The sequence below is a fragment of the Mytilus galloprovincialis genome, chromosome 4 (assembly GCF_965363235.1).
Source record: "Mytilus galloprovincialis chromosome 4, xbMytGall1.hap1.1, whole genome shotgun sequence".
Taxonomy (NCBI): Eukaryota; Metazoa; Mollusca; class Bivalvia; order Mytilida; family Mytilidae; genus Mytilus; species Mytilus galloprovincialis.
Genome location: NC_134841.1, coordinates 15,597,845 through 15,608,897, shown reverse-complemented (window position 1 = coordinate 15,608,897; position 11,053 = coordinate 15,597,845). Strand labels below are relative to the sequence as shown.

The 11,053-nt window shown below is 32.5% G+C and overlaps 1 protein-coding gene across 1 annotated transcript; it reads left to right on the top strand.

Moving 5' to 3' along the window:
• Nucleotides 1-4,957: 4,957 nt before the first annotated feature.
• LOC143070502 (universal stress protein Sll1388-like) lies at nt 4,958-9,238 on the top strand. The gene is made up of 4 exons (XM_076244764.1): nt 4,958-5,129; nt 7,440-7,520; nt 8,192-8,304; nt 8,891-9,238. The coding sequence occupies exons 1-4, from the start codon at nt 5,060-5,062 to the stop codon at nt 9,089-9,091; spliced, it is 465 nt and encodes a 154-aa protein (XP_076100879.1). The 5' UTR covers nt 4,958-5,059; the 3' UTR covers nt 9,092-9,238.
• The last annotated feature ends 1,815 nt before the right edge of the window (nt 9,239-11,053 follow it).

Genomic DNA, 11,053 nt, shown 5'->3' with positions numbered 1-11,053 from the left:
GTTTAAACTAAGATTGTGTCGTTGATGACGTCATGAATATTGAAAATTTATTGCACTCTAACTTTTGGTTACTGGGAAATATTATATTGGTATAGACATTACACATTAGACATTATACATTATTTTATTATACCAATCATGGGCCCTTGTCGGGCAAGATACAAAAACATCACTATACAATGATTATATAAACATTAATGAAATACACAATACGTAATACACAAATAATAAATTGATAATATGAACAATGTAGGATATAATTATGTGATGAGGCCGATTTAATATTAAAAGAATATGATATAAAGTTTATTAATAGGGAAACAAAACAAAAGTAAAAATAGAACCAGGCATATCATTCTGCAGTAGTTCTCCTCATGACCAGTGCACAGCAGTGAGGGACTTTTACATCACAACAATGCAAAGGTCATCAAGGGGAGATCCTTCAGAACTAGCTACAGATACATGAGATATGAGATTACTCCAATAGTGATTCTCCTCATGACTAATGCACAGCAGCAAAGGTAGACATTGATACTGGGCAATATTCATCAAGGGAAGGTGCTCTAGAACTCACTATAGAGAACATATAAAGTTCAAATTACAAGTAGTAGAGGGAGATAAATCCCATTAAAACTTTTCATATTTTTTAATGAACATGCATTATTCTGATAATAAATTCTCATCTTCATTATTCATTAACCATATCAGTTTTTGGGTAGGGTCAAGATTTTTAAAATTGTTGCAGCAATTTTTTTATCATTGTTATCATGTCTTTCCTTTGGTCCGATAAACTATCACAGTTGAAAAGAAAATGTGTATCATCTTCGACCTCATTACTACAACATCTCTTACATATTCTCTTTTGTGTCGGGGAGTATTACTATATATCTACCTCTCTCTATAATTAAATGGTGAGCAGACATGCATAATCTTGTTAGACTCCGTCTATTTTCAAACTTTTTTAACAATATTAAGATATTTTCACAACCAAAATTTGAATTAAAGGTAACATATGTGCATAGTTTTACTTCTGAGTGAGTATTGAGATTTTTTTCCCAATCTTTCTGGCGTCTGGCGTATATATAAAATTTAGTCCTGGTATCTATGATGAGTTTATTTTCAACATGGCATTTCTTAGTTTTCTGTTGTCAATTGGTTTCACTGTATCTGCGGATATTTGATAATTAATAATCAGTGAAAGAAGTTTTTCAGGCGACATATACCACGATGGTTTCTTTGACTCATACAATTTCTTTGATTCTATAAATGCATTATATAACAATGGAAAGTTAGTGTCAGATTTTTCTATTCTTTACTAGTATTTAGTCATTGCTTTAGTCATGTTAAAATATATTGGTAGTCTTCCCAACTCAGTTAATACTGCAAAGTTGGTGCTTTTTTTTGGAGCTCCAAGAATAAATTTACAGAATTTAGTATGAATTTTTTTAGCAGGTAATCTAGAGTAAATATGGTTAAATGAAAAAAATCCCATTTCTATATTTAGACGACACTGGGTTAAAGGCACCCCATATCTCACAGCTGTATAATAGGATGGATTTGATGGTATGATCAAAAACATGCATGCTTGTTTTGACTGAAGGATGCAAGGATACAAAATCTTTAGATATTAACTTAAAATAGGCTTTTAGTGTCTTTTTATACAATTCATCCTGGGCTACTGTAAAGGATCCAGATGCACAAAAATGTATACCCAAATTTTTATATGTATTAACACACTCTAGTTTTACACCATTTAGCATAAAATCATATTTGTTAATCAATCTACCTGCCTTGTTGAATATAAGAACCTTTGTTTTGTTTGTATTCACACTTAAGCACCAATCATTGCAGTAATTTTGCAAAATGTCCAATTCTGTTTGCAAACCATTCGGAGATGTTGACAATACAAAAATATCGTCAGCATACATAAGGCAGTATAAATCTTGATCATTTATCAATAATATGTATTAAAATTGCTTGTAAAAGATGACTGCTATTTACTGGTAGCAGCCAACCAAGCCAACAGCATATTTTATTATTTGTCTATTATGTCTTAAAAACCAAATAAACAGTATAGACCAACACGTTAAAAAAAACTGACAATCTTAGATATTCAATTCTTTCGTTATCTCTCCATATGACAATCTGTTTTATATACTAATGATACTGGTAAGATGAGTACCGAAAGAGTGTGGTTGACATGACAAATACGTCAAATAACAACTTTAAATCCATGCTGTTTTCAATCTGACCCGGATCCCAGGACGATATTAAAGTGCACAAATGGCTCGGTCAGTACCTTTCACATAAGTTATGTCTAGTATATTTTTCAAAAACAACAAAAAATGGAACAGGAATTTTCAGTGGAAATGTTTACAATCATAGCCAATTTCTAGATTTCACAGCAGTGATATTACCGTAGTTATGTGTCCTACAGCGGAGTTACTGAGATCAACCCCATTGTTATGCCCCCGCAACTTTTTAGTTGTAGGATTATTGTTTTACCCTGTCGGTACGATACGATCACAGATCGAACACACTCAGCATGGAAAACTAAAGACTAAGCAACTCGAACCCCACTAGAAAAAAACGTGGATGATCGCATGTGCTCACGAAGGATTAGAAGATCCTGCTTATTATGTGACAGCCATTGTGGTATTCTTATAAAGTACGCTGATATGCTTTATCGAGTGATAATGCATTAAAACGGTGTGTTGCACCCAAATCGAAAATCCCTTTTTGCGTCCAAATTGAAAATCTTTTTTTGTCTCTATAGTCTCATTGATACACAATAAAACTGATACTGTGAGTAGTTTTTATTATTTTTTATAGATCTTTTTTTGAACCATAAATAATCATGTTTTCAACTTTTTGGCACTTCTTTTACGGCATTTTTCGGCTTGTAAAGCTCTCCAACTTTTTATTTAGTACAGCGCCTCTGTGGAGTTATATGTAGATGGAACGCACGTTTAGCATAACAAATGATGAACCTGGATTTTATGAGTTTTTGAAGACTCAAATGTACAGTTTGTTGTGATAATTGCTCAAGATTGTGTCTTCGGGCGTATGACATTTGCGCCGATTTTGAAAATTTGCATTCTTTCATTTGCGCCGATTTCATATTGACATTTGCGCCGATTTTATATTTTCTACTAATTGGATTTACAGGTAAGTTACAGGTAAGTTTATACTTTTACATCTACTTTACCTTGAAGGTATATTGGTAAAATCTGGTTTTAAGTTAGTTTTATTTCATATTGTTCTTGGACATCGTTGTAACACGATGGACATTTTGCACACCGAAACGAGCCGAGGAGTAAATTCGTTAATTATTGATAGCCATACATATCGGAAGGTCAGTGTCCTGAAAAACGGTAACATATCTTACCGATGTACCATCAATTCATGTAAAGTCAGAGTCACCTCTAGACATGCCAGCATCTGTACGCAAGCCAGACAAAGAAAAGATGGACTTTGTTATCGACAAGTATGGCAAATACAGAAATGACGAAATAACAAGAAAGGAATACATAAGATGTGTTGCCTACAAGTACTCTGCAAGAACAGACTTATAATTTTAATGTTTTCCGTTTTTATGGATTTTAAATTGACTTATCCTGCTCGAAATCCTATTTCCACCTCCCCGTGGTGAGCAGGGGACAACAGTTGTATACATGTTATGATTGACAATTCATAAAATGTGTACAACTGGCTAACGGAAGAGGTCTTTAATGAAAAATAAAAAAAAAGAGTTGTCTCATTGACATATTCTTATATATTTTCTGTAGTTTACCTGTATTTTACCTGTATTTATCTGTAAAAAAATCGGCGCAAATGAAAAAAAAAATCGGCGCAAATGAAAGAAAAAATCGGCGCAAATGAAGTGCAAATCGGCGCAAATGCAAAACGCCGGTGTCTTCCTATACCATGAATTTAAGACGTTATTGTTTGAAATCTTCTTTGAAGGTCAGTCACCGATATCAGACTGTATGACGATAGGTAAGTACATTGACATCTCATTGGCGTATATCATGCAGCTTCTTTTCTTTTCTTTTATCGTATCAATTTTGTTTTATTTCTCATTTGTATATTTCGGAGTTTAGTATGACATCCATTATCACTGAACTAGTACACATTTTGTTGAGGGGCTAAATGAAGCACGCCTGCGAGTGCAGGAATTTTTCGCTGCGTTTTAGGTTACAATAAACCATTAGATTTAATTGGCGTAACATGGTATTCAGAAATACAAGTATAGCTAATCATGATTTGTTGATATGTGCGCCCGTTATTTTTTATTATTAGAGACTTCATGCATTCTGGTTATACCAAAGGCCAAACAAATCATTTTCCTTAGCAGTAAAAGAACTGAAATGTCTTTTCAACGCTAAGATGAGACACGTACTTCTAAAAGCAAAATTGAAAGGCATGGGAGATAAGTACAAATTACGCTAGAGAAACAACGCGAACCTATATTTTTTTAACCAAAATATACTGTTCTTATAACTGTTCTTTAATTCTAGTAAGGTTTCGTTAAAAAAAAATCAACTTTTTAAAGTCTGTATCTCGAAATCATTGTCGCCTATGGGGAAATTTAATTGTGTATCACTTTATTTCAATCTGAAGACCCATTTGTGGCCATCGACTGTCATATGCTCTTTAACCGGGTTGTTGTCTCATTGACACAATCCCTATTTCTATTCTCAATTTTATTTAACAAAAATTATATTTTCTGTTTCTAAATGGAAGTGATAGTATAACTAATTTTTCAGTCTCAATTCACGTTTTAGACAATTTAGCGCTCGGTATTTGAAATTTGACAATTGTGTGTTAAAACAGGAATATTTTATATAATCATTTAATTGATTTTTTAAGTTAATACAACACCTCATTTCATCTGGTACACAATGTTTTACTGATTGTTTTAACAACGGAAACCAGTCGATAGTGACTTCTCTATGTACACATGTTGTCTTACGTGTTTACGTATGTAATCTATTCGACCTGATAAATATTTAGTTTATCAAATTTGATTAAAAATATAACATAATAAAATTTAAAAATGTCTGGAGAAGAAAGAACCGTAGTTGTGGCAATGGATGGAAGTGACAATGCGGAAAATGCATTTAACTGTAAGTTTTTAAAATCCTTTCAATGTGTTTATCAGATTGTTTAAATTCATTTGATTGTTGAAGTTCAATACATTCCTGTTTCATTGCCCTTCTGACCTTTCGAATTCATACATAAGGTGAATTAACATTAAAAAAAACTAAAGATGCTTTTTGACTATTCGAAGGAAAATAATCAATGTTTCGCCATTTATTGAAAAGAATAAAAGACAGTTAAGTAACTACATTTCATTTGAATGGATGTCCCATTTATAGACATCTGTTGTCTCAAGATGTCCTACGGATTTCATCAATACAGCTCGTTGACATATTGTTTGATATTAGTGTATGTAAAAATACGTGTTTTTCATATCATATATTTTTTTATTTTCATTTAAGATACACAATATTTCTTCAATTGACTTTTATCATTCACCAAGGTTGTCAGTCTCGTGGATACGAAAGAATGTAAGCCCTTTAATGACCATAAATGAGGCCACAGCCTTGAAGTATGATCATGTAACGGCTAGTCAGGACACTTTGTTCAAATAATGCATCATTTTGAAATTATAATATTTAAATAAAAATTTCAATAATCCTCATAGCCTTGACTTGTATGTCAATTACAAAACATTGTCGTAAAGTACCGAGATGAAGCCATAGGATAGTTTTGTTTGTCAACCTTTGATACTTTATTTTTTAATCTATATTTTATAGCTCTTCATCTTTTATATAAGCTTTGGATTTCAAATATTTTGGCCACGAGCATCACTGAAGAGACATGTATTGTCGAAATGCGCATCTGGTGCAAGAAAATTGGTACCGTTAATTTTATTATACAATATACACGGTCCTCTGTTACCACAAAATACATGTAGTTTAGAATATAACTGTACATACTCAATGGCTGCACACGTACGTACATCTTGTGCTAAACTGAACGGAATCATCGGCCATATACGGAAAATGATTGGCAGTTATGTTGACAAAGCACATTGTATTTTTGTTAACTTTGACATGTTAAAAGTCTAAATAGTTGGGTTTTTTTTTTTTTTTTTTTTATATCTTGCCTGCAGTAGACCCCTTACTCCATAAGGAAATGTTACTGTTACGTAAAAAGTCAGTAAAGAAGATTCTGTTATTCCAGATACCTATAGGCTATCCTTATTCTTATGAGAAATTGTTAAGTAAATTGAAGATTAAACCCGAATTGTAGATGTTTTCTTGCTGTTTATTTTTTTATTATTCAACTTTCTATCTATTATATATTATTTTTTAAGATATCAGACAAAAACGCCAAACAATGGTTAAACAAATTATCAAAGAGCAATAACTCTATTGCCCGTCTTATAAGGAGTCGGCTGACGATTTCGACAATAAAGCTAATTTGTAGAACTTGTCTTGCCGGTCATTTTTGCTCTTTAAAGTTTCTCTGTATCTATTATAGTTTTCAAGATATAAGGTAAAAATGAAGAAAAAAGAATGATAAAATGTGTCATTTAGGGCAGTAGTCGTCTGACAATTTTGACGTATATGGACAATTTGTATGTAATTCTGTCAGATTTTCTCTATTGGTAACGGTTTTCAAAGTAATAGACAAAACTGGTATTTTTGCCCTGCGTTTTTTCTTTTAGCCGTGATAGCTATGTTGGTTGGCAGGAGGGGTCAACGGGCACCTTTTTCTTTCACTAAATACCCTTATAATGATTGTGGCCAAAATTTGTTAAATTTAGTAGTTTCAAAGGAAAAGATTTTGTAAAAGTTACCTGCCGACGGACGACGACGCGAAGTGATGACCAATGCTCACTTGGCCTATTGAGTCAGGTGAGCTAACCAGAGGCCCTTAACAGCATATGTGTTGCTCACCTGGGTCTATGTAAAGATGAATAAAATCGTCATTAAAGGGCAATGACTACTATATGGAGCTGACAGACAATTTCGACTAAGTTCACATATGTGCAGACCTTGTCTAGAGCTAATCATTTTGCTGTTTTATTTAAAAAACCAAAGTTTTCTCCGTAAATGCAAAAAAAATGGTAAAAAGGCCTTGACCTTGAAAAAAACCCCAATAATTAATGATATCATCCAATCTATTAAACTGTTGTGGGATATTGGAAATAATATTCAGAAGAAAAACGTTTGTCAACAATGAATGTACATGAATAAGTGGGTTTTGTTTTGTTTTTAATGATATCTGACGAGTTTGAGGATTGCTAATAACTTTTGTAAAAACGAATTCAATGGATACGTCCTGATTTTTGTTGTTGTTTGGCAAATGAATCACAACTTTTCTATAATACCTCTAGTTAACAAAAGTATATTTTACAATTTAAGGGTACGTAAAGAATGGTTTTAGATCAAGTGACAGACTGGTAATTGTTTATTGCGCAGAATACAATCGGATAAATTCACAACGTAAGTTGCAAAATATTATAATGAATAATTAGGAATGTGAGCTAACTAAATGTCAACAAGAGGTTAACACACTAAAACAAGCGGTCAACATTCTGAAGAGAAACTGTCAATACTATGGCTAAAACAAAACGACGTCAGACGACAAAAATACAAACAAGTCACAAAACAATTCATTTAAAACTAAAGACTGAAGCATAAGTGTTCCAGATACAAAAGGCACATTCAAACTCATATTAGGTCAAAATAAACTGAAAATGACAAAGAGACAAACACCAATATACAAAACACAGAACACTAAAGACTGATCAACTCTCAGTTACCCAAACTCGTGAAATTCTGAGAACTGAGTTTAACATTATGTTTAAAATTTCCCATTAAAAGACATATATACAATGACTTTTAGAAACAAGAATTCAAGACTTAAAGATGTCCAGGAATAGCATAGACTTATATAATCAATCAACGGCTACAATTTAAAATACAATATTTCTTACACGTAATATCAACTCGAAGTTTGTTTGCATCACTAAAAGTACAAATTCTACTCATATAGAAACAGTACAGATACAGCAACATCTGTAATACTGATATTACCGTGTGATGTGGTATCTTACCGTACATTAATCATTTATCTAGGACTTGAAATTTTATAAATGTGTGTTTTTTTGTAGCTGTAACATTGATGTCTGTAGACCCGACGCTAGTTACAAACCTAGTGGCACAAGAAGAAGAACATGTAAAGGAAATAGCAGAGAAATTCAATGCTCTCGTTAAAAAGCATAAGGTAGGAGTCGATCTGGCTTGAACACACTCAGGATCTGTAATATTGTAATCAAATTGGTTTTGCATGGAACAAATCCGAGCTTACCGATCAAGCGGTACTGATCAGTACAAAATTAAAATCACACAAGTTTATTTCTCAAATATAGTTTAGATATATCAGATTTTGAGATACAGAAAATGATGAGACGCAATATACCGCAGAAACGACCATGATCTGGCTTTAAATGGGTGGGGGAAAATCACGCTTATAAAAACAATGTTTTTTTATTTATCATATCCTAATTTAATTGTATTTCTCTAAAATGGTAAAATGCAGTACCCAAAGTCTTTTAGATTACTTTTCCCGCAAATTAATTGTTCTAAATAAAACTTAGTCTTGTTAATATTTCTTGTCCGTTGAACATGGAAGATGCTGGTTAGCTTTTAGAACAGATTATGTGCCATTCCGGAGCAATGATAAAATTATGATCGACTATGTAGGAATAGACAGATGATAATGGTAAGATCACATGTTACTGGAAATATACAAAACTTAATACGATCTACAACTAGTGACACCTTTGTAAATTATCTGTATTATATTTTAGATAAATGGTAAAGTAGTACGAGTCAACGGCGATGCAGGGCCAGGTATTGTTGATGTGGCAAATAGAGAAAAAGCGGTATATGTAGTTGTCGGAAGTAGAGGACTGGGTAAAATACGGAGAACATTTTTAGGTAGCGTTAGTGACTATGTTCTGCATCATTCACTCGTTCCTGTAATAGTGTGTAAAAATGAAAACGATTAGCAAACATCGTCAATTTCAAATCAACATAATGTGTAATCAGATTATTTGACGCTGTATGATATTATATAAACTTAATTGGTATTTTCATAAACTATAGATATTTGTTGAAGATAATGCTTTGAATAAAAGTCAGTATTATATCGTTTATATCAATCTATTGTTATATTAGTACGGCATTATGTTTTATGTACAATAACTTTTTTGTTGGCGTCTTTGTCAGCATTATTTGAATATTTATTTGATTTTTTTAAGTCAGTTGTAATGTTAGTGTGTGATATGTTTACACAATTTTGCCGGACATCTGTCAAACTAACCGATAATGTCAGTATAACGGACCTATAAACATCTGTCAAACTAACCAATTATGACAGTAAAGCGGACCTATATACAACTGTCAAACTAACCAATTATGTCAGTAGAACGGACCAAACTAGCCAATTCTGTCAGTATAACGGACATATATACAACTGTCAAACTAGCCAATTATGTCAGTAGAACGGACCTATATACAACTGTCAAACTAACCAATTATGTCAGTAGAACGGACCTATATACAACTGTCAAACTAGCCAATTATGTCAATATAACAGATCTATATACAACTGTCAAACTAACCAATTATGTCAATATAACGGACCTATATACAACTGTCAAACTAATTATGTCAGTATAACGGACCTATATACAACTGTCAAACTAACCAATTATGTCAATATAACGGACCTATATACAACTGTCAAACTAACCAATTATGTCAGTATAACGGACCTATATACAACTGTCAAACTAACCAATTATGTCAGTATAACGGACCTATATACAACTGTCAAACGAACCAATTATGTCAGTATAACGGACCTATATACAACTGTCAAACTAACCAATTATGTCAGTTTAACGGACCTATATACAACTGTCAAACGAACCAATTATGTCAGTATAACGGACCTATATACAACTGTCAAACTAACCAATTATGACAATATAACGGACTTATATTCAACTGTCAAACTAACCAATTATGTCAGTTTAACGGACCTATATACAACTGTCAAACTAGCCAATTATGTCAGTATAACGGATCTATATACAACTGTCAAACTAACCAATTATGTCAATATAACGGACCTATATACAACTGTCAAACTAACCAATTATGTCAGTTTAACGGACCTATATACAACTGTCAAACTAACCAATTATGTCAGTATAACGGATCTATATACAACTGTCAAACTTATTATGTCAGTATAACGGATCTATATACAACTGTCAAACTAACCAATTATGTCAGTTTAACGGACCTATATACAACTGTCAAACTAACCAATTATTTCAGTATAACGGACCTATATACAACTGTCAAACTAATTATGTCAGTATAACGGACCTATATACAACTGTCAAACTAACCAATTATGTCAGTATAACGGACCTATATACAACTGTCAAACTAACCAATTATGTCAGTTAAACGGACCTATATACAACTGTCAAACTAACCAATTATGTCAATATAACGGACCTATATAGTACTGTCAAACTAATTAATTATGTCAGTATAACGGACCTATCTACAACTGTCAACCTAACCAATTATGTCAGTATAACGGACCTATATACAACTGTCAAACTAGCCAATTATGTCAATATAACGGACCTATATACAACTGTCAAACTAACCAATTATGTCAGTATAACGGACCTATATACAACTGTCAAACTAACCAATTATGTCAGTTAAACGGACCTATATACAACTGTCAAACTAACCAATTATGTCAATATAACGGACCTATATACAACTGTCAAACTAACCAATTATGTCAGTTTAACGGACCTATATACAACTGTCAAACTAACCAATTATGTCAATATAACGGACCTATATACAACTGTCAAACTAACCAATTATGTCAATATAACGGACCTATATACAACTGTCAAACTAACCAATTATGT

What these genes read in the sequence shown, in the direction of transcription:
- LOC143070502 (XM_076244764.1), top strand. Translation starts at nt 5,060, where the DNA reads ATGTCTGGAGAAGAAAGAACCGTAGTTGTGGCAATGGATGGAAGTGAC. An exon ending in CAATCGGATAAATTCACAAC is followed by an intron (nt 7,521 to 8,191) that starts GTAAGTTGCAAA and finishes GTTTTTTTGTAG; the next exon opens with CTGTAACATTGATGTCTGTA. An exon ending in CTCTCGTTAAAAAGCATAAG is followed by an intron (nt 8,305 to 8,890) that starts GTAGGAGTCGAT and finishes ATTATATTTTAG; the next exon opens with ATAAATGGTAAAGTAGTACG.